At 48.5% G+C, this 23,633-nt stretch overlaps 1 protein-coding gene across 14 annotated transcripts in view; it reads left to right on the top strand.

Annotated features, from left to right (window-relative positions):
* The window catches only part of C19H8orf48 (chromosome 19 C8orf48 homolog), a 115,399-nt gene that overhangs the window by 60,581 nt on the left and 31,185 nt on the right, over positions 1 to 23,633 (top strand). For 12 of the 14 annotated variants that reach the window (XR_010305776.1, XR_010305777.1, XR_010305781.1 and 9 more), the window contains exon 7: positions 13,634 to 13,762. Coding sequence is in view for 4 of the 14 variants with exons in the window: in XM_064159316.1 (XP_064015386.1) it covers positions 13,634 to 13,762 (129 nt within the window). In the remaining 10 variants the exon portion in view is untranslated. Of the gene's footprint in view, positions 1 to 13,633; positions 13,763 to 19,620; positions 19,735 to 23,633 lie in introns of those variants that run through there. The other 2 variants (XM_064159319.1, XM_064159321.1) reach the window with 2 other exon arrangements.

Raw genomic sequence — 23,633 nt, 5'->3', positions numbered from 1 at the left:
ATAATGGAAGTGCCCAAGGCAACAGGCAGCTTCCTATGCAGATGAAGGGTCTGGGGAACAGAGCAGCTGAGAGGACTGGACTTGCTGAACTTGGAGAAAAGGAGGCTGAGGGGAGAGCTCACTGCTCTCCACACCTCCATGAAAGGAGGCTGGGGTGAGGTGGGGGTTATGTTATCAAGTGATAGAATGTGAGGAAATGGCTTGAAATTGTGCCAGGGGAGGTTTACATTGGATATTAGGAACAATTTCTTTGCTGCAAGAGTGGCCAGGCACTGGAACAGGCAGTCTGGGGAGGTGGTGGAGTCAGCATCCCTGGAGGTGTTCAAGAAATGTGTGGAGGTGCCACTCTGGGACATGGTTTAATGGCCATGGTGGTGTTGGGCTGATGGTTAGACTCAATGATCTTAGATAATTCTGTGCTTCTGTAATGACACACAAGGATCCCTCTCCCTTCTTCTTCCCACATGTAAGAGTTTTGTTTCAAACCCCAGCAGCTTAGATACCTGCCCCAGTCCTGGCAAAATCATTTGGCCGTCTAAGGTGGGTAAGAGTAAGGGAAAATCGTCTCAAATCTTTAGCTACCCACGGAGTCTTTGTGTGTACTAAGCAGCTCTCAGTGACCTAAAATGACACAAAGTACCTGGAGTATAAGAGGCACCGTGTTTAAAGCTGCATAATTCTCCCTGTCTTGCCTAGAGCTGCCCAGGACCTGAGCACATCAAGCGTTAAGCAAAGGGCTAACTGCATCTGACAGATCATCTTCTGTGATGGCAGGACCCTGCTTTCCAGAACCAAAGCATTTCACCAGCTACCAAGTGCTGCAGAGAGCTCCTCCAGAATGAGGCTTCTCCACTTTCTCTTCCCTCCCTGAACAAATTATTCATCTTTAAAAGCAAACAGGCACGCAGCACCCTGGAGAGCCAGGGCCTCTCCTCACCAGCCCTGTTGCTCAGAATGTGCCTGCAGGGCTGTCTCTGGAGCTAGGTGGCCTGGAGCACAGAGCCCTTCTCGGCAATCATCACGACTGCCAGATAAACCACTTTGGGATTCACTGGCTTTATAGTGGGGGACGGGAAACATTTCTTTGTGCCTTAATATAGAACCAAAGGAGACAAACACCAGGATTCAGCGTCTGGAGGAGCTGGCAGAGATGGTCTGAAGTGTCTGTGGGAAATGATGGCTGTGTTTGCAAAGATCCCCAGTGCTTTTGCCCACTTCTGCTTTCCAGATCTCTGGGTTTGCCTTTCTGCTGCCTGCAAAAGTGCCTGCAGAGATGTGCACTCCATCTGCACAGTCCTGCTTGTGGTGATGGTGGCTCTGTTGGCAAGTGTCCAGGGTGGTCTGTGCCTGTTGTGTCACTAAATACAGAATCACAGACTCATAGAATCTGAGAATGGTTTGGGTGGGAAGGGACCTTTAAAGGTCATCTAGTCCAACCCCCACTGCAGTCAGCAGGGACATCTGCAATTAGAACAGGCTGCTCAGAGCCACAAACAGCCTAACCCGCAATGGTTTCAGGGATGAGGAATCTCCCACCTCTCCAGGCAACCTGGGCCAGGCTCTCACCACCCTCAGGGTCAAACATTTCTCCCTTCTCTCCAGAACGAATCTCCCTCTTTGAGTTCAAACCATCACCCCTTGTCCTGTCACAACAGGCCCTGCTCACAAGTCTGTCCCCAGATTTCTTCTGGCCCCTTGAAGTTCTGAAAGTTCACCAGAAGCTCTCCCAGGATCCTTCTCTTCTCCAGGCTGAACAACCTCAACTCTCTCAGCCTGGCCTCACAGCAGAGGGCTTCCAGCCCTCCCATCATTGCTGTGGCCCTGCTCCAACAGGTCCCTGTCTCTGCTGTGCTGAGTACTCCAGAGCTGGCCCCAGCACTGCAGGTGGGGTCTCAGCAGAGAGGAGTGGAGGTGCAGGATCCCTTCCCTCCACCTGCTGTCTACACTGCTGGGGATCAACCCAAAACAAGGCTGGTCTGGACTGGAAGTGCAAAGTGCCATCTCATGTCCAGCATTTCACCCCCCAGCAGCCCCAAAGTCCTTCTCCACAGAGCTGATTTCCATCCCTTCATCCCCAGCTTGGACTGATACTGAGGTTTGGCCCAGATATGCATGGTTCTGGCTCAGCAGCTGAGATGGAAATTGCTTCATGTCAGCAGCTGAGATCCACACTGCCTCACGTCACTGTTCTCTTCAGTCTCAGCAAGGTTTACCTGTTTCTCTGCTCACTCCCCTCCATCCCATGCCTGCTGTGCTTTTCCTTCACGAAGATGCCGCTCTTTCACAGCAAAGTGACAACCCCTAGGGGGCCGAACGGAAGGAAAGGCTGAATGATCTCAGCTGAAGTGAGAAGCCCACCGGTGGTGAAAGCTTCCTACGAGAAGCATTTTTGTGTGTGCATGCGTGGGGGGGTGTAAGAAAGGAAAAATCTGCAGTTTGGAGGTCTTAGGTCCTTTGCAACAGAGATTTCAGGCTGAAAGCAGCATTTCTCTGATCTTTTAATAGAATTCTTGGCCACAAAAGATCTGTTCAGATCTGTTCAGAGAGGTCAGGGGCAACCAGTAACAACATGAAACCTCTGTTACTTTAAATCTAAGGAAAGTCTTTGTGGACACAGTTCTGTTTCAGAAAGCAGAGTGTTGCTTTCTGGTTAGGAATCTAAATATAGTTGCTCCAAATCTTCTTCATCGAAAGGCAAGAAGCATTATTGGCTTTTCCAAGTTATTCTGAAGCCTGCTTTGCATGAATTTGCCTTTCTTAATCTGTCAGGAGTCCTGACATGAGATGGTTTAGCCCAGAATCCAAGCATGGTGCCAGCTGGAGGGGACCAGGCTGAGGGGATACAATTTCTTCCCTGAAAGCGTGGCTAAGCCTTGGAGCAGGCTGCCCAAAGAGGGAGTGCAGCCACAATCCCTGGAGGGGTTCAAGAAATGTGTGGATGTGGCCCTTTGGGACGTGGTTTAATGGCCATGGTGGTGTTGAACTCGATGATGTTGAAGGTCTTTTCCAGCCAAAACAATTCTATGATCCTGTCCACCCCATCTGCCATTTCTGCTGGTGATCTGCACTCATGACATAGCTCTAGAAGTCCAGAGCAGTTGGTTTAAATTCAGGAATACATTGGGATCATCCTGCTTCTCTCTGTGAGCCACAACATCTGTAAGTCAAACAAATCCAATGGCCTGAGCATTATTCCATGGAGGGATAAGAAGATACCACAGTTAAATCAGGCAGCAGAATCAAAAGATGCAGTGAAGGATGATGAGGATCACAGAAGGAGACATCCCAGTATCCTGGCCTCTTCTTGAGGCTAACACATGGTGATTGGCATTGGCTAGGGCTTAGATGCAATTTGTCTTAATAAGAAGATGGTTAGAATTCTTTTTGACTTCTAAAGCATTTGTCAGTGCCTGGTGGCTGGAGACAGCATGCTGGAGGCAAGATGGACAAGATGCTGGAATATTGTGTCCAGTTATGGGCCCCTAAGTTCAAGAAGGACAAGGAACTGCTTGAAAGAGTCCAGCACAGAAGCACAAAGATGCTGAAGGCAGTGGAACATCTCCCTTAGGAGGGAAGGTCTGAGGGAAGCTGGGGCTCTTTAGCTTGCAGCAGAGGAGACTAAGGAGTGACCTCATTCATGTTTGTAAAGATGTGAAGGGCAGTGTCAGGAGGATGGAGCCAGGCTCTGCTCAGAGATGCCCAATGAGAGGACAAGGGACAACAGGTGCAAGCTGGAGCAGAGGAGGTGCCCTGTGAACATAAGGAAGAACTTTTTCACTGTGAGGGTGCTGGAGCCCTGGAGCAGGCTACTTAGAGAGGTTGTGGAGTCTCCTCCTTTGGAGAGATTCCAACCCTACCTGGACATTTTAAGCCTGGGCAAGCTGTGGGTGCCCCTGCTTGAGCAGGGGGTGTGCTAGTTTGAGGCTAGCTGAAATATTCTAGTGAGAAAAATTGGATTATAGGCTGTGAAAAGGAAAGAATGATGATGGCTACTGCACTGTGATGGTTTGGGTGTTACCTACTACCCCCCTCACACACACACACTTTGGAAAATCACCCAGACTAGACTCAGCATCTCTGGAAATTTAATGAAGCTTTCTATTCACACCTTAGCACAAGATACAAGCAGGCATTTGCAACATATACAGCTAGAGACAGAAACACACTAGTTAAAAGGTAATACAGAAGCACAGCAGCCCTCCCAGAAACCTGAGTCCCCAGGAGGGGCTCTCAACCACCCTTCCACCTTCTTCCCACCCCTCTGCCTTACCCAAGATGTTGCCTTATGCCCAAGGAAGATTGGGGGGTTAGGAAGCAGATGGGTTAATCACACAGACAGCAGGATAGGTTAGAGAGAGAAGTGCAGCCCACAAAGCCCAGAGAGTGACTCTGTTATCTATATTTGTGTTCTTGTTCTTATCCATCTCAGCAAGCCTATGAGTGAAATAGACATCACCATTGTTTCCATTTCACAGCCTGTAATCTAATTCTTCTCACCAAAACATTCTAGCTAGGCTCAAACTAGCACAAGCACTCGTAGGCTTGCTGAGATGGATAAAAGCAAAAGCACAGATATAGATAACACAGTGGCTCTCTGCTGCAGCTGGTCCCTGTACTTTCCTCCCTGGCCTGCTTTCTGTGTAACTAATTTTTCTGCTTTCTGCCTCCCCTGGCTGATCTTCCAAACTCAATCTTGCAGGTAAGGCAAACTCTGGGATAAGGTAGAGAGGTGGAAAGAAGGCAGAAGGGTGGTTGTGAGCCCCTCCAGGAGGCTCTGGTTTCTGGGAGGGCTGTTGTGTTTCTGTACAACTTTTAACTTGTCTGTTTCTGCATATAGCTGTATATATTGGAAATATCTGCTTGCATATTGTGCTAAGCTGTGGCTACAAAGCCTCATTCCTTAATTTCCAGCTGTCTGAGTCTAGCCTGGGTGATTTCATAAGAGTGGGGGGGGCAGGTAACACCCAAACCACCACAAGGGGGTTGAACTGGCTGGTCTCCAGGCGTCCATTCCAACCCCCAGCATGCTGGGGTTCTGGGAATCTGTGAAAGATGAATGTGATGACATGAGCTCCTACCAGTGACCAAAGGAGAGAGAAAGGGATTGGACAAAGCATCTCTCAAAGCCTGCATTGTCATCTGTCTTAAATTCCATTCTCCCTGAAAGAAACCTTGGTCCTGGTGGGCTGCAACCTTGCCAAAGCTGTCATACAGAATGGGTGGAGGTGTCAAATAATGTCATCAGGGTTGTGCTTTTTATGGTTTCTGTCAAAAATGGTGTGGCCTGCCAAAAGACCATTTAAGCCACGAGAAATTCATCAGTGGGAAGAGTGCCACCAAATTGGAAACTTGCAGAAGTTTCATTTCAAGCACCCAGAAAAGGAAGGTGCTTTCTGCTGCAGAAGGTGGAAAGATGAGTGAGATCAGCAATACAGATGAGTTGGAATGGTGAGCAAGGTTAACAATCTTTATGGGCAGTAAAGCCACTCTGAACAAGAGATGAGAGAAGGAATTGAGCAGGTTGCTGCTGTGTGTAGATGTGGTGACTGGAGGTATTCAGGTCCACCAGGTTGGAGAACTTCCTCTGATAGACCGTACTCAAGGTGTATTTTTCAGGTTGTAAGGGTGTGCCTTGAGTTTGTGTGGCTAATGCATACCTCAGGGATTTCAGATGACAGTTGGCATGAAATTTGATGCAAAAATGACATTTTGGTTTATTTTCCTCCTTCTTTCTCACTTAATAATGAAGAGCCTAACCTTTTTCTGAGCTGGAATTAAATTAGATGCTTTCACCTTTAATCTGCTTGATGCTGAGTGAATTTAACTGAAGCCAGCAAACCCGATTACTCCTCCAGGGGAAACATGCCCGTTTAGAATAGTCAAGGTAGGAAACCTCTTGGTGTGTATCTGTCATTTGAGGTGAGCCCTCCAATGGAATAAATCTCCTGCATGTCAAAAATGAGCTTGAAGGGTGGTATTAGCAGCTGGGCAGGGGAGCTAAGACCGAGTCTCTGTACCAGCAGACAGCAAGAATTTATCCATGTATCCTCCAGACATCACAGGGAGCTGTGCAGCTCCAAAGGTGTGGATCAGAATATGAGACTGATTACAGTGAATAGTGCATTTCAGCAAAATTGTCTTAACACTTAGCCATAACTATAGGATGGGAGTCAGAAGGATGGGGCCAGGCTCTTCTCAGTGGTGTCCGGTGACAGGACAAGGAGCACTGGGCACATGGACAAGAGGAGAAAATTCTTTGGTGTCAGAGTGCTGGAGGCTTGAAGCAGGCTGCCCAGAGAGGTTATGGAGTCCTCTCTGGAGAGACTCCAAACCCATCTGGCCATTGTGATCCTGGGCAAGCTGCTGTGGGTGCCCCTGCTTGAGCAGCAAGTTTTGACTGGATGATCTCCAAAGGTCCCTTCCAATCCTCCACCATGCTGAGATTCTGTTTAAATATAAGGATCCTATATGAATAATGTTGGAACCAGCAAGGTCTGAGTTTCTCAGATTTGGGTTCCATACCTTATGCAACATATCATCATCAGCAAGTTTTTTCTTTAAAATCTTAATAATTAGATCCCACCTCAGTGGGACTCTATGCTCTGCTGGTCTTCAAACAAGCTGGCAGTAAACAAGACCTTCCTGCTGATCACAGCATGGCTCTGTGCTCATGTCCTAATACAACCAGGCAGGCAGAAGAAAGGCAAGTATAAGGCTTTGACAGAGTTCTAGGATCTGTGTGGGATTGATCTCCAGGCTTATTGCAGTCATACTGACTGCAGAGAGAAATCCTGCCCCTTCTCATGCCATGTCTGCCTACGCTTGAAACATTCGTGTGGTCTTGAGGAGAAGTCCTTGGGGCTGTTGGTTGGTTAAAAAATCAACATGAACCAGCAGTGGTTGCTTACAGCCCAGGAGCCAAACATGTGCTGGGCTGCATCATAAGCACTGTGACCAGCAGGATGAGTGAGGTGATTCTCTCACTCCACTCTACTCCCACTTGGAGCGCTGTGTCCAGCTCTGGAACTGTTGGAGCAGGTCCAGAGGAGGCCATTAAGATGGTCAAAGGTTTGGAGCAGTTTCCCTATGGGGACAGGCTGAAAGGGTTGGGGCTGTTAAGCCTGGAGAAGAGAAGGCTCTGGGGAAACCTTAGCCTTCCAGTAACTGAAAGGGGCTCCAGGAGAGCTGGGGAGGAACTTTTTAGAAGGGCTTGTAGTGCTAGGATGAGAGGCAGTGGCTTTGAGCTGGAAGAGGGCAGATTTAGACTGGAGATAAGGAACAAACTCTTTAGAGTGGTGGTGGTGAGACACTGAAACAGGTTGCCCAGGAAGGTTGTGGATGTGCCCTTGTATTCAAGACCAGGTTGGATGAGACCTTGAGCAACCTGGTCTAGTGGGAGGTGTCCCTAACCATGGCAACAGGGATGGACTAGATGAGCTTTAAGGTCTCTTCCAAGCCAAGCCATTTTATGATTCTGTGAGCCTATGATTCATGGTTGGATGTGATGCAGTTCCAAAGGCAGCTGAAGCTGGAAGGTGCTTCTTGAGACCCTGAGCTACAAAAATAGTCGGAGCAGCGAATGCGTAATGTGACATTCCACAAAAGGATTGGTGGGAGTGAGAGCAGCCTTAAACTTTGCTCTTTAATAGGCAGTGTGGGACACAGTCACGCTCAGAAGAGCCAGCCTCAGAGATAATCACTGCATCTTCATCTGAGAGATGGACCCCATGCCTGTAGTTGAACAGAATAGCTCACCTCTGAGTAGAGGAAAATGAGACTCATCAGGCTGGAAGTCAGAACACAGAATGGGGATGGGTAGCTTTGAAAAACACCTCTGGAGCTTGAAGACACCCAGAGAAGCTGCTGTAACCTGCTGGCAGTATTAGCTTAGAGAACTGCCAGCAATTTCTTTCCTTGTGTAAAGTGGAAAGCATAGATATGGGAACAATGATCTCCAGAGGGGAGAGAGGAGGAACTTCCAGGCTCTAGAGAGGCACACCAAGCAAAAAACTGGTGGTGAGCCCCAAAGGCAGACTCAGCTGCCTTGGCAGACAGAACTGTCTCACCACCTATTTGCTTGTTTTTTTTCACCCTGGGTGTCTTTGATTAAACAAGGATTGTCCCATAGACAGAGCAGGACTCTCTTGGTAACACTTGGCAGATCCACAGGCAGGGAGAATTTCATGGCAGTTAATTGTGTCAGTAATGGATCTCTCTCATCTGAGCTGGTGGAGAATCTGTACTGAAGGCTGGGAGTGTAGACGCTGCAACTTGCAAGGAAATTCAGGCGCTCTCCAGAAGGGTCAGGGTAGCTCAGATGTACTGGCTGTCGTGTTGTAACAAAGGAATTGGGAATGATCAGCCTGGAGAAAAAGAGGCTGAGGGGAGATCTGGCTCTCTACAACTCCCTGAAAGGAGGTTGGAGATAGGGGACTGGATGAGGAGAGGCCGAGTGACCTGGGACCTTTTAGTCTGCAGAAGAGAGGACGGAGAGGGGGTCAGGCTCTGACCTGGGGGTCAGGAACAGGGGGACAGGCTCTGCTCACTTGCTCCCTGGGGCTGCAGCACAAGAGGTTCCACCTTGATGCAAGGGGAAACTTCTTTCCTGTAAGGGTCACAGAGCACTAAAACAGGCTCTCCAGAGAGGTTGTGGAGTCTCCTTCTCTGGAGACTTTCAAGGCCTGTCTGGTTGCATTCCTCTGTGACCTGAACTAGATTGGATGGCCCTGGTGTGGCAGGGGGGTTGGACTCGATGATCTCTTTGGGTCCAGTCCAACCCCTAACGTCCTGTGATCCTGAGTGAAGTGGGGTTGGTCTCTTCTCCCAAGTGTCAGGTGATAGAATGAGAGGAAATTACCTGAAACAGCACCAGGAGAGGTTTAGATTGATTATTAGGAACAATTTTTTTCAGACATTGGAACAGGCTGCCCGGAGAGGTGGTAGAGTCACCATCCCTGGATGTGTTCCAGAAACCCATGGACATGACACTTCAGGACATGGTTCAATGGCCACAGTGGTCTTAGGCTGATGGTTGGACTCAATGATCTTATAGGTCTTTTCCAACCAAAACAATTCTATGATTCTAGGAAAGAGCAGGGAAAGGGCAGGTTCCTCCTAACCTCTTAGCTATCCTTTTGACCAGAAAGCAGAGGTTTGCCTCCCCTGCATGATTCCTCTTCCTCCTTTCTTGTGCAGGAAGTATCTCCAGCTGTGGTTTGCTTGGGCAGCAGAGGCTGCAGGCCAAACCTTCAGAGCTGTGTGTGTGTCCCCAGAGCAGCTCTAGCTGTATGAACGCAGCAAGTTGCAGCAATTTGAATCTCTTTCTAATTCTGGGTTTGAAAATGAGCCTAAATGCCAGTGGTGACGTGATGTTCATTTACATTTAGATTCTGTTTCTATTTATTTTCCCTCCTATTAGCTGCATCTTGATGCTAACAGTTTGATTTTATTTTTCCCCTTCACCCATCCAGGCTCTCTTTGATTTGAGCAGCTCATTTTTTACTTAAAGCCTGCCAAATTTCACGCGTTATTGATTCAATAAATGAAGAAGAATGACAGGTAGAAGAGGAAATGGATGTTTCCTCCCCAAGGGAAGGCTTATGAATTGAATAGGAACTGTTTCTCTAGGAAATGTTTCCTCTGATTGCCACTAAAATGGCTCTGGAAGGAAGTTAGAGGATATCATTCCTCTCAGATTTGTCCTGGATATGCATAGCTGCAGAGATGCTTTGGGTTTAAGATATCTCCTGTGCCATATTCCATAATCATGAAGTGCCTGTATGCCAGAGATGACTTAAAAATAAGCACATCTCTCTGATCTGCTGCCTGGCTCCCTGAGGGTCTTTGGTCTCAGTGCTGCTGTCTACAGTGATACTCCAGAGGACTGTCCTGATGGTAGCAGCTAGCAGAGCACACTGTGATGAGTTGTGTCCTGTTTTGTAAGCTGGCATGCTTCAGGTTCACAGAATTCCAGCATGGTGAGGGCTGGAAGATCATGCAGTCCAAACCCACTGCTACAGCAGGGGCACCCACAGCAGCTTGCCCAGGATCACAATGTCTAACTAGGTTTGGAAGCTCTCCGGAGAAGGAGACTCCACAACCTCTCTAGGCAGTCTGCTCCAGACCTTCAACACCCTCACACTAAAGACTTTTCTCTTTATGTTCAGGTAGACCTCCTGGGTTCCACTTTGTGCCCAGTGCCCCTTGTCCTGTCACTGGACACCAATGAGAAGAGTCTGGCCCCATTCTCTTGCCCCCCACAAGGTCTTTATCTCTTGCTGAGCAAAGATCAGATGCTCTCCTGCAGGCTCAGCAGCCCCAGGGCTTTCAGCCTTTGCTCCTAACAGAGATGCTCCAGGTCCCTCAGCATCTTTGCAGCCTTCACTGGAGTCTCTCCAGTGGTTCCTTGTCTCTCTTGCGCTGAAGAGCCTAGAACTGGACCCTGTTACTTGCCTTTCCAGGGCAGAGTAGATGAGGAGGAGAACCTCCCTTGACCTGCTGGTCACACTCTTACTTGATACATCCCAGGAGACCAGTGTCTCAGAAGAATTGGCCAAGGTGTTGAGGCCCCTTCTGAGCATTGAGCTTCTTTACTTTGCCCAAAAGATCAAGGCAATTTATCTTTAACAGAAACAGAAACAATAGTAGCTCAGGTCATCAGCAAGATTTCTCTGAGTGCTCACTCCCATAAATACCCAGTGGGTGACAGAGTTCCCTAATGGGACCGTGTTGAAGGAGTTGCTGCAGTGATTAGTTTTCTATTAGGTTACACACAGCAGTTGATAGCTCCCAAAACTATTACTTCAGGCTCTCCACAAACACCCTGGTTACACTGGATTCACCTCCTCCCACTTCCCTTCAGAGCAGAGAGGTTTACGAGAGCCTTATTTTTCCATTTAAGATCTGGAGATAATTACCTGACTTCAGGAGGCAGGAGACTCATTGTGCTGTGACTCAATCCAGACAGTTACACCATCCAGAGAAGAGACAAGCTACAGCTAATGAGAAAACTCTTTATTGTCCACAAAAAGTTACCTTGCACTAATGTTACACAGGCTGCAAACCAAAGACCTCCACCATCAGCAAAGAGCAGGCTGGAGGCTGAGTTTGGGCATTTAATTAGCTCCCTTGGCTGCTCACATTTCAGAGTCATAGAATTCTTTTGATTGGAAAGGACCTCTAAGATCATCAAGTCCAATCTTCAATCCAGCAGCACCATGGCTATTAAACCATATCCCAAAGTGCCATGTCCACACATTTCTGGAATGCTTCCAGGAGTAAAGACTCCTCCACCTCCCCAGGCAGCCTGTTCCAATGCCTGACCACTCTTGCAGCAAACAAATTGGTCCTGATATCCAACCTGAATCTCCCCTGGCACTCTGTAATTACATCATCACATCTTTCTCGAGAGGACTGCTGTCCTGAGGGTCAGAGGTTTGTTGCCAGCTTTGCTCAGCGTTCACTGACTTTGTTAAGAGAGCACACAAGCTGAATGTGGCAATTCAGTTTCGTCTGGAGAAGAGGAGGCTGAGGGGAGACCTTCTGGCTCTCTGCAACTCCCTTAAAGAAGGGAGTTAAACCTGCCCTCACACAGCTTGAGGCTGTGTCCTTTTGTCTTGTCACTGGGTGCCTGGCGGAAGAGATCAACACCACCTGGCTACAGCTTCCTTTCAGGTAGTTGTAGAGTGCCAGGAGCTCTCCCCTGAGCCTCCTTTTCTGCAGGCTGCACACCCCCAGCTCCCTCAGCTGCTCCTTGTAGGGCTGTGCCCCCTCACCAGTTTTGGTGTCCTTCTCTGGACACGTTTGAGCACCTCAACATCTTTCTTAAATTTAGGGGCCCAGAACTGGACACAGTACTCAAGGTGTGGCCTAGCCAGTGCTGAGTACAGGGGCAGAAGGACTTCCCTAGTCCTGCTGGCCACACTCTTCCTGATCCAGGCCAGGATGCCATTGGCCTTCTTGGCCACCTGAGCACGCTGCTGGCTCATGTTCAGTCAGCTGTTGACCAGTACCCCCAGGTCCTTCTCTGCCTGGCTGCTTTTCAGTGGTGTTGGCAGTCCTGCTCCCAGCTAGGGGGTGGGAATAGAAATCAAAGGAGCTTTACTTCCAAACATTGTCTTATTTTTCTCTCCTTCAATAGCCATCTCCATTTGATCCTCACAGGTACTCCTTCAGGAGCAACTTTGGTTTCCTGTGACAATCTCTGGCAGAAATTGGCTGTGTCTTTGCTGTGTCAAGAGCCAAAGGCAAGAAGGGCAACATGTGTGCGTGCAAGAGAAGACCATGTGTGAGGAGTAACAAAGCAAATAGCAAGCAAGGATATGTGATTTAGGGAAGAGTTGCTGGGACTCATCCTCTTCCCATCCCAGCTTTGTACTTTGTAGAACCAGGCCCTTCATTTTAGTCTGATAATGAGTCCAGAACACAGCTGCCATCATCAGACAACAGACCTTAGAAGTTTTCTCAGCCTTTTAACAGACAGGGCCAGACTTCCAGCCTTTTTGGCTGGAGCTTTGATGAAACTCTTGCTGAAGTTTTCCTTTGTTGATGCTTTCCCTTTCAGGCAAAGGTGATGAGAAGGGGGAAAAAAACCCAGGCAATGTCTGAGAGTGTGTAGGCTCCCATCTCTACCCCTACTAACACCAAACACATCTAAGCCACTTGTTGCCTTTTCCTCCTCAATGTCTTGACTGCTTGGGTCATGTGCTTTATGCAATGCTTTGTTTAGTGAGGGCACTGACTGGGGTGATTGACAGCCTTTCCATGGCAGAAGCACCAAACTGGCTCAATCCACAGCAGGGAGCTTTTAAAGCCTTCAAAAGAGCAGAGTCTCCACTGCGCACTGGAGCCCATTAGTGATTTTCTGCTTTTGAATCTAAGTTTAGGATAGAATCATAGAATTGTTTCAGTTGGAAAAGACCTCCAAGATCATCCATCTGGATCCCAAGTAACCTTATCAGAGGTGCCAAAAGGAGTTAGCAACAAACTCTCACTGTTTGACTTCATCTGACCACAGAAGCAAGTGAAAGGAAGAAAGGAGGATGCAGAGAGAGGGGAAAATCCTAGTGAGGAGGGTTCTCCTGGCCTCTAAATGAGGGTTAATGAGCATTAGTAGGTACTGGCTGGCAATATGTTAATAAAAGAGTGTCAGGCTTTATCAGGCACTACTTGTGGAGTCCAAAGGCTGATTGCAATGCTGAGAACAAGTCCATCCTAGAGCAGTCTGTCAAATTCGCTCCAGACTCTCATTAGCTTTTCCCTCTGCCTGTTTTTTTTTTCCCCCTGTTTCCTCCTTCCTTTCTGCTGTAGTGCTCACTACTTTTTCCTGTCAGGATTCAAGAGTAAAACAAAGCCATTTCTGGTCTTTCACCATGCTGAGTGGTTCCTAGATCTTGTTGGTTTTGTCAGATCTGATCAGAAAAGCGACACAGACACCAGCATCAGCCTCTGCCGCCGCACAAAAGCACAGCGACTGAAGGATGTGGAATCTCTGTCTATTCTCTGTAGCTAGCATGAGGTGTGACACAAAAGATGTGTTCAGCTCTCCCCGTGCATGCTTCTGGGAGAACTAAAGCAGTGGAAGGAAGAGAGGTGACTTTGGGATTTATTTGCAATTAAAGGTTTCTTTTTTCAGGCAGCCTTCGATGGGAGATGTCTCTGCTGCTCCACTGCACTCTACCACAGCCTGATGTGGACTGAGAGCTGCTTGACTGCAGTCACCATGCACATGAGAATGGCATTAGCACTCAATCCTCAGGACAGGGTAAGTGGTACTACCTCATCTTGTCCTCATTTCATCACATGAAATGCTCTTCCAAAGATGGGCAACAAAGCAGATAAAAGCTCTAGAGCACAAGTTGTATGAGGAGCAGCTGAGGGAACCAGGATTATTCTACCTGGAGAAAAGGAGGCTGAGGAGAGACCTTCTGGCTCTCTACAAGCCCTTGAGAGGAGGTTTGAGCCAGGTGGGGGTTGGTGCTGTTGCAACAAGCAACAGGAGAAGAGTAAATGGCCTGAAGTTGCCCCAGGGAAGGTCTAGGTTGACATGAGGAACAGTTTCTTCATGGAAAGGATTGTCAAGGACTGTCCCAGGCTACCCAGGGCAGTGGTGGAGTCTCCATCCCTGGAGTGGTTTCAGAGCTCTGGAGATGTGGTGCTGAGGAACATGGATTAGTGGTGACCTGGCAATGCTGAATTAACAGTTGGACTCCATGACCTTGAAGGTCTCTTCCAATCAGATGGATTCTGTGTTAGGAGAGGATAGCATTGCACAGAGCTATAACAGGTCTGAACCCAAATTAAGCAGCCCAGACCTAGTTATGCTCCTTGGCAAACCCTGCTTTTCCAGATTTTGCCCCTGCTCCTTTGGAAGGCAAATCCATGCCCCCAGAACAGCTCCCAGGTTTTGTTATTACACGAGATGGTGCAGTCTGGAAAACCAGCAAAGGCTGAAGCCAGTCTGGGAGACTTGGCAGGTCTGGGGAATGTGGCATGTACTGATGCCTTGGCTGAGGAGCTTTGCTTTGCCATGGGGGGTTGGCTATGAAGTGTTAGAAGGTAACTCAGGAAAGGAAGAGCTGTAAAATGGCAGAGATGCCACCTCTTAACAGAGTATGCCAGACAGGAGTCTTCCTCCATTGTCCCCTTGATGCTTCTCTTCTTGTTATTTTGCCACTTCAGTGTGCTGAGGTGGAAGAGCATCTGCCCACAGCGCAAGCAGCTGTTAGCTGAGAGAGGAGATGCTCAGAGAGGCAAAACAGAGTGTGCTGCTGCTGAACATCACATTTCTTTTAGAGGACAGTGTGCTTCCATCCAGAGACACCAGATCTTTTCCCTGTGAACAGACAGCAAATCAATCACACAATCACAGAATTTACTTTCTCTCGCTGAAGTGAACCCAAACCTAAATACATGAACATTCTCCTTTATGAGGAATATGCATAAATTTGCCTCTTTCTGTGGAGAAAGTCCCATCATGGACATGGAATCACAAGAAAAACACTGTTTAACTTCACTGTAAACTATCTGACACAATGAAAATGTTCTTCTGTCTACATCTGCCTGAAAGGGAGTTTGTGGTGAGGGCAGCGTTGGCCTCTTCTCCCAAGTAACTAATGACAGGACAAGAGGAAATGGCCTCAAGCTGTGCCAGGAGAGATTTAGGTTAGATACGAAGAACAGTTTCTTTACTGAAAGTGTGGTGGAGCACTGGAGCAGTTTGCCTAGAGAGGTACTGGAGTCACCATGCCTAGAGGTATTCAAACACTGTGTGGGCATGGCACTTTGGGACATGGTTTGATGGCCATGGTGGTGTTGAGTGATCTCAGAACTCTTTTCTAGCCTTGATGGTTCTACACAGCCTCAGGCTATGCCAGGGGAAATTTAGGCTTGAGGTGAGGAGAAAGTTCTTCACTGAGTGAGTCATTGGACACTGGAATGGGCTGCCCGGGGAGGTGGTGGAGTCGCCGTCCCTGGAGCTGTTCAAGGCAGGATTGGACGTGGCACTTGGTGCCATGATCTAGCCTTGAGCTCTGTGGTAAAGGGTTGGACTTGATGATCTGTGAGGTCTCTTCCAACCTTGGTGATACTGTGATACCACCACTGAAGGAACTTGACAAGCTTCTCCTTGCAATTATAGGCTGGCACAGGAGGAACTTGCCAGGCTTCTCCTTTCACTTATGGGCTGGCCTCATCCCGTGTGCCTGCTGCACTGCCCAGCCAACGCCAGGCTGGTAATTTGACTCCTGCTTCTATTTCTATTCAGTGGGAGCTCCAGACCATTATTTCAAAGCAGCTTCATGATCCTTCCTGAATTATTGTGTTTTTACTGGTGCAAGCAAGCGGAAATGCACCTCATAGGAAGGAGGCTGTGAAAGGAAAAGAGCATGAAAGGCTCCATTAGGGAATGCTGAAGCCATTCAAGGTCTCCTCAAGATTAACAGCATTTTTATGGAGATTTAGTTGACAGCCTTTCTGCTGATGCTTTCAGTAGGAGGCTGCAGTAACTTGACTTAAAATTAAATGAAGCTACTTATATGCATAAAGTTAACCAACCACTTAATTAGTTTCCTAGTCAGTCTCTTCCTGTAGAATGGAGGAAGGGGAGGCATTTGTCTGCATTTGTCTCACCATTAACAGCTTTGTTTGTTTGTTTTAAAGGAAGGGTTTAGCAGTAGAAGTTGCAGTGGTCTTAAACTGAAGCAGGGTAGATTTAGGTTGGACGTTAGGAGTAAGTTTTTTACAATGAGAGTGGTGAAACAGTGGAACAGGTTGCCCAGACACGTGGTTGAGGCCTCATCTGGGTCAAGGCTGGGCAGTGAGTGGCTGGAGAGCAGCCCTGAGGAGAGGGACTTGGGGGTGCTGGTGTACGAGAAGCTCAGCATGAACCAGCAGTATGCACTTGCAGCCCAGAAAGCCAAGCAGAGCCTGGGCTGCAGCAGAAGTGTGGCCAGCAGGGCCAGGGAGGTGATTCTTCCCCTCTGCTGCACTCTGCTGAGACCCCACCTGGAGTACTGCATCCAGTTCTGGAGCCCCCATTACAAGAGGGATGTGGATGTGCTGGAGTGTGTCCAGAGAAGGGCCACAGGGATGCTCAGAGGGCTGCAGCAGGGGATGCTCAGAGGGCTGCCCTGCTGTGAGGACAGACTGAAAGAGTTGGGGCTGTGCAGACTGCTCTAGGTTCCCAGGTGACCTTCTTGTGGCCTTCCAGTATCTGAAGGAGGCCTACAAAAACCTGGGGAGGGACTTTTTAGGCTCTCAGGGAGTGACAGGACTGGGGGGAATGGAGCAAAGCTGGAGGTGGGGAGATTCAGAGTGGCCGTGAGGAGGAAGTTGTTCAGCATAGAGTGGTGAGAGCCTGGAATGGGTTGCTCAGGGACGTGGTTGAGGCCCCATCCCTGGAGGTGTTTAAGGGCAGGCTGGATGAGGCTCTGGCCAGCCTGATCTAGGGTAAACTGTCCCTGCCCATGGCAGAGGGGTTGGAATTAGATCCTTGTGGTCCCTTCCAACCCTGACGGATTCTATGATTCTGTGATTCCATGATTCATCCCTTGGAGACATTCAAGGTGAAACTTGATGGGGCCTTGAGCAACCTGATCTAGTTGGTGATGTCCCTCCTGGCTGCAGGGGAGTTGGACAAGATGACCTTTGAGGCTCCCTTCCAACCTAATGCATTCTGTGATTCAAACACAGCTTTCTGGAGCCAAAAAGCCAAGGGAGAGCCTTTGGGTGCATGCTGTGGATTGACATATTGAAAGCAGGGACCTCCTCTCCATGCAGATGGGCCAGATTCAGCATCATGGAGGATCACACCAGCCTTCACAGCATTTTCACATAGCTTTGGGCCTTCAAGGAAAGGCACCACAATGGATCAAGGAGAAAATGAGATCTTTAGGCTCAGCCTGCCTTGAAACTGTGCAGGCCAGCTGGACCTACAAGCTCATCAGCTTGTGGGTGAGCAAGTGTGGGGAGCAGGAGGGGCTTTAGCATTCTCAAACCATATGCCAAGCATTTTGATTTCCATGTCCTTTTCCATGCTATGTCTTGCACAAATCAAACCCTTCAGGGAGAGATACCCTGAAAGTTTTGCCTCTTCATAGCACTTCATCCACCTTGTAGAACTTGTCACACCTAGACACATGATCCTCACTTGCAGGGGTGTGGGTGGCTGCTAGTGCAGAGCCAGGGGCAGGCGGAGAGACTGTGGAGCCGCAGGTGCAGAGCAGGCTGTGTCATCACCAAAGGAGAACAGGAGGCAGACACAAGCCAGAAGCAGCAACAATGCAAAGCATATTCAGAGAGAGCAAAAAAGGGTAGGGCAGGAAGAGTCATAGAGTTGTTTGGGTTGGAAAAGACCTTTAAGATTATTGAGCCCAACCATTCACCCAGCACTGCCAGGTACCCACTAAACCATATCCCTCAGCACCGCGCTTCATGGCTTTGAAACCCCTCTGGGGATGGGGGCTCCACCACTGCCCTGGACAGCCTGGGACAGGCTTGACAACACTTTTGGGCAATAAATTGTTTCTCATGTCCAACCTAGACCTCCCCTGGTGCAACTTGAAGTCATTGTCCTGTGGGAAAAGAGACCAACCCCTGACTCCAACCTCCTTTCAGGGAGCTGTAGGGAGTCAGAAGAAGAAAAGCCTTCTTTTCTCTAGGCTGAGCAACTCCAGTTCCCTTTACCAGCCTCATTGCCCTTCTATGGACCCACTGCAGCCCCTCAATGTCCTTCTTGGTGTGAGGGGCCCAAAACTCTACCTTGTATTCAAGGTGTGGCCTCATCAGTGCTAAGTCAGAGTGGAAAACAGCTCTCATCTCTGGTTCCCACAGCCCCCCTCCGACGTCGGCTGGCACTGGCGATGGGTGTGCTGTTAGTCACTTGGTTCAGCTGCTTTGCCTGCTGTTTAGCTTTCATAGAGCCTTCCTGGCTTGAAAACCACTCCAGCTCCTGGTTTGTTGACAGTGCAGAGGTGGGCTTCCAGCACAGTGCGTGAAATGCCACCTACCCTTTTTGTCCCAGGCCTGTGGTGTGCCATGATGTGGGGGGCTAAGGTTGGAGAAGAAGGTCACTGTTAGCTTTTGTGTGGCCGTATCGTGATGCTTATAAATACTTCCAGAGTGGGTGTCAGGAGGATGGCACCAGGCTTGTTTCAGTGGTGCCCAGTGACAGGACAAGGGGTAATGGGCACAAATTGGAACATAAGAAGTTCCATCTAAACATAAGGAGGAACTTCTTTAATTAAGTGTGACAGAGCACTGGAGCAGACTGTTCAGGGAAGTGGTGGAGTCTCTATGTCTGGAGACATTTAAAAGCCACATGTGTGACCCTCACTAGGTGAACTTACCTTGGATAGGGGGCTTGGACTGGATGATCTCCAACTCTTACCATTCTGTGATGAATTCATCAGTTTCTGGTTTCACCTAGAGTTGTTTAGACACAAATGCCCTGAATGTGACACTGAAGAAGGATCCTGACTGGTGCAGCTAATCCTCTTTGGGATCTTTTAAAGTTTTTCAATGGGAGGGGAACCACTAAAGGGGCTTCTTGGCTTGGAGTCTTGCTTGAACAAATCTGTCTGCACACAATTGCTGGAACAACAGCCTGAGGATCTGTTTGAGGTGATGGGTGCTAACAAAACAGGGCATGGCAGAAGGTGTTTTATAGTCATTTGGTGGGTGTTAGGTCAGATGTTCCTGGGGTGTGCCATGGCACAGTGTTAGTGTGCACACCAGGAAGAGCTTACCTTTTCCAGCCAGTAAAACCTCCTTTGTTCCTCAGCAAGGAAGGCTGAACTTGAAGATGGTTCTGCACCTTTGTGATTCCCTGCAGCTCCCCAGCTCTCCCTAAGCACAATGCACACCTGTGTGGGTTTCATTTCTCCTGTTTCTTTGAGTACTCTTCCCGGGTTTGGCTTGGCTGTGTTTGCATTTGTTTGTGGACTCCAGGAATCAGCCAGCCTTCTCCTCCTGTTCCACCTTTGTCATGGATTTGTTACACTCAACTGATGTGAAGGGCTGCAGGGAGCATCTGGAGAGATGCTTATTCCCTGAAGAAGCCCTTTGCTGTCAGGCTCAGTTTCTGTTCTACCAGGAGACTTATTCTCACATATTTTACTCTAGGAGTTGCAAGATCCAAGGCTGTCAAGTGTCAGCCAGCATCAGACTGAAGATAGAAAAAAGTTCAGCCATGAGTTTGGCTGAGGTTTTTGAATAATCCAACAGGCAAAACCAAGATGAGACCTTAATAAATGGTAAGGCTTGTGCAGCATTCATTCCTCAGGATGGGAGTGTTCAGCCTTTCTGAAGGCAGTTTGGGCTGGAGCAGTTATGTGGTGGAGGTGCCACCATCTCCCCCTTGAAGGAATTTCTCTCTGTGAAGCAGCCCTGCACTGGGGAGGTCTGAGGAGTTCACTGAGGGCATAAGATGGCATCTGTCTGTCTGTGTGCTCCTGTCCTGGCAGGAAAGAGCAGAGCATGATCCAGGGACATGAAACAGGCAGGAGCAGCTGATGTGAGTCAAAACCAGGGCCAGGGTAGGAGGAATCTGGCAGGAATCTGAGCCTGCAGCAGAAGCTGCAAGCAGGTCACTAAGGTGCCTGTTAGGGTAGGGGCTCTGGGAACTGGAGGAGAAGAAATTTCCTGAATGACTCGTGTGTCAGGAGGGAGGTAACCCCAGGGAGCAGAAGCTGCCCTTGTGTGGCTGAGCCTTGGGTCTGTGGGGTGATGGAGAGGGGATCTGAGTAGACAGGGATCTGTCAGACCCAGGATGGAAGGAGGTGTGAACTGAGCCCCTCGTTAGCCTCTGCATTAATTTCTGCTTCTTCCAAGGCTGTGGAAAAACAGTGGATTTGTGTCTAGGAAAGCAGAATTGTTTGTCTTAGTTACAGTTTTGACATTTAAAATCCCTTTAAAGACTGAAAATGTGGTGGGGAGGTGATTTATGGGGCAGTTGTGCAAAGGAATGAAACCTGTGAAGATCTGAAGCACCACAGCTCTGTTCCTGCCTCCAAATTACATCCACATCAGAGCACGGTGGGGAGAAGAGAGGGAGATACTGTACTGTAAAGAAACAGTATTTGCTGGCACAGAAATCCCAGGAAACATAACTGCTTCTCCAGCAGATCCTAATTGGTGGTGTGGCACTGATACTAATTGCATGTCATTGTTCCTAAATTGCAGTGTTCCTATTTGCTAACCTCCTTCCTCATCCCAGTCCTGAAGCCACTGCAGAGACTGAAGCTCAGAATGTTTGTCACATAGCAGTTTCTGAGTTAATTCTTCTGCCACTATTGCTGGGTCTTTGTACCTGCTGCTAACAGCTCAGGAGTTGGCATTTGGACTCCTCAATCCAAGAAGGGCATTGAAGGGTTGCAGTGGGTCCAGAGAAGGGCGGTGAAGCTGGTGAGGGGTCTGGAGAACAGGGATGGTGAGGAGCAGCCGAGGGAACTGGAGGTGTTCAGCCTGGAGAAAAGGAGGCTGAGGGGAGACCTCATTGCTTTCTACAACTTCCTAAAAGGAGGTTGCAGTGAGGTTGGGAGTTGGTCTCTTCTCCCTAGTATCAGGTGATGGAATGAGAGGAAATGGCCTGAAATTTTGTCAGGGGAGGTTTAGGTTGGAGATTAGGAGCAATTTTTTTTCTGCAGGAGTGGTCAGGCATTGGAAGAGGCTGCCCAGGGAGATGGTGGAGTCACCATCCCTGGAGGTGTTCAGGAAATGTGTGGGTATGACACTGTGGTGTTTTAGTGGCCATGTTTAGTTGGACTCAATGATCTTAGGGGTCTTCTCCAATCTCAACAATTCAGTGACTCTATGATCTAACCTGACTGTGCTATCAAAATTAATAACCAAGTAACTTGAGACCTGTGCTGGGCATACCAAATCCAATATCACAGTTGTGTTAATAAATGAGTCAACATTCATGACTTACAATTATTAGAGATAGATGCTCATTATAAACTGAGTTCCTTGGCATTCTTTTGTTTCTTTTTAGTTAACAGCTTCTCAGATACTGAGCAGCCTGGCACTTCTCAAGCTGAAAATTATTTCACATCCATAACAATTTATTGTCTTAAAAATAGGCCAAAAAGTTTTTTTTTTCCTGGCAATTATGTGAGATTTTTCCCATGCTGAAGTGAGATGAAAGGGTCAAAACTCTTTAAAACTTCAGCAAAGCAGAAGTCTACATAAAAAAGATTAATTTGCTTAATTTTTATAGTCTTTGAGTTGTCCAAGTGCCTAAGTTTAATTTTCTGTGTCTTTAATTTCAGCCACTTACTTTGGGTTTTATTGAGTCAGAAATTGATGAGATTTCTGGGAGTCTGCTCTGTGAGTGCCTGGGGAATGAACCTGAGAAACAACATGACTGGGATGAGATTTAACAAGGCCAAGTGCAGGGTTCTGCACTTTGGCCACAACAACCACAAGCAGTGCTACAGGCTGGGGACAGAGTGGCTGGAGAGCAGTCAGGCAGAAAGGGACCTGGGGGTGCTGGTAGAGAGTAGCTGAAGATGAGGCAGCAGTGTGCCCAGGTGGCCAGGAGAGCCAATGGCATCCTGGCCTGCATCAGGAGCAGTGTGGGCAGCAGGACAAGGGAGGTTCTTCTGCCCCTGTGCTCAGCTCTGCTCAGGCCACAGCTTGAGTGCTGTGTCCAGTTCTGGGCTCCTCAATTCAAGAGAGATGTTGAGATACCGAAGGTGTCCACAGGAGGGCGACAAAGCTGCCTGGAGCACAGCCCTGTGAGGAGAGGCTGAGGGAGCTGGGGGTGTGCAGCCTGCAGCAGAGGAGGCTCAGGGCAGAGCTCATTGCTGTCTGCAGCTACCTGAAGGGAGGTAGCCCTAGCCCTGTAGCCAGGTGGGGGTTGGTCTCTTCTCCCAGGCAACCAGAAATAGAACAAGGGGGCATGACACAGTCTCAAGTTGTGCCAGGGGAAGTCTAGGCTTGATGTCAGGAGGAAGTTGTTGGCAGAGTGATTGGCATTGGAATGGGCTGCCCAGGGAGGTGGTGGAGTCACCGTGCCTGGAGGTGTTCAAGAGAAGCCTGGATGAGGCACTTAGTGCCATGGTCTGGTTGCCTGGCTAGGGCTGGGTGCTAGGTTGGACTGGATGAGCTTAGAGGTCTCTTCCAACATGCTTGATTCTGTGATAGCCAAAATTGCAGTGAAGCCAGGACCCTCTGCTGCTGTCTCTTCCTCTACACCAAACAGCAGATGATGGTCTAGGAACTAACTCTTGGCAAAGTGATGGCCCTGCAAAAATCAAATTGAGCTGTTAGTGGCACAAACAAGGCTCATTCTGGAGGGCTGGCAGGAATGGATGGTTCCAGTACCTGGAAATGGTCTATTCTTCAAACTTACCTACATCTGCAAACAAAAGTGATTCTGTGATCTAGACTCATAGCATTGTTTGGGTTGGAAAAGACCTTTGAGGTCACCGAGTCCCACCACCACGGCCATTAAACCATGTCCCAAAGTGACATGTCCACACATTTGTTGAGCACCTCCAGGTGTTGTCCATAATTACCTATCTCCTGGATAAATCATAGAATCACAGAACTGTTTTGATTGGAAAAGACCTTTAAGGTCATCAAGTCCAACCACAAACCCAGCACTGCCAGGTCACCACCAAACTATGTCACTCAACACCACATCTCCATGGCTTCAAAACCCCCTTGAGGGATGGGGACTCCACCACTGTCTTGGGCAGCCTGGGACGGGGCTTCACAACCTTTTGGGGGAAAAATTGTTCTTCATGTGCAACCTAAACCTGCCCTGGTGCAACTTGAGGCTGTTTTCTCCTGTCCCATCACTTGAGAGGAATCAAACTTTGTTACTATCATGTTTAATGTTTCCCTTTCTGGTTCCTCTGCAGGACCCTTTCTGCAGTCTTAAGGTCTCTGCCCTGCTCAATAAGAGATAGGTAATGGAGCAACCAACCTGGCTGAAGATTTTTAGATGCTTTCAGTTCGTCTCTGGTAGTGTCAGTGGGGATTTGATTCCCATTATGGAATCAATGGAATCATTTTGGGTGAAAGAGACCTAATATTCATAGATTCATAGAGTGGTTTGGGTTGGAAGATCATCTAGTTCCAACTCCCCTGCCATGGGCAGGGACACCTCTCACTAGCCTAGGTTGCTC

The sequence above is a fragment of the Pogoniulus pusillus genome, chromosome 19 (assembly GCF_015220805.1).
Source record: "Pogoniulus pusillus isolate bPogPus1 chromosome 19, bPogPus1.pri, whole genome shotgun sequence".
NCBI lineage: Eukaryota > Metazoa > Chordata > Aves > Piciformes > Lybiidae > Pogoniulus > Pogoniulus pusillus.
Note: the sequence above shows the minus strand (reverse complement) of the source record. Positions and strands in the feature narration are given on the sequence as shown.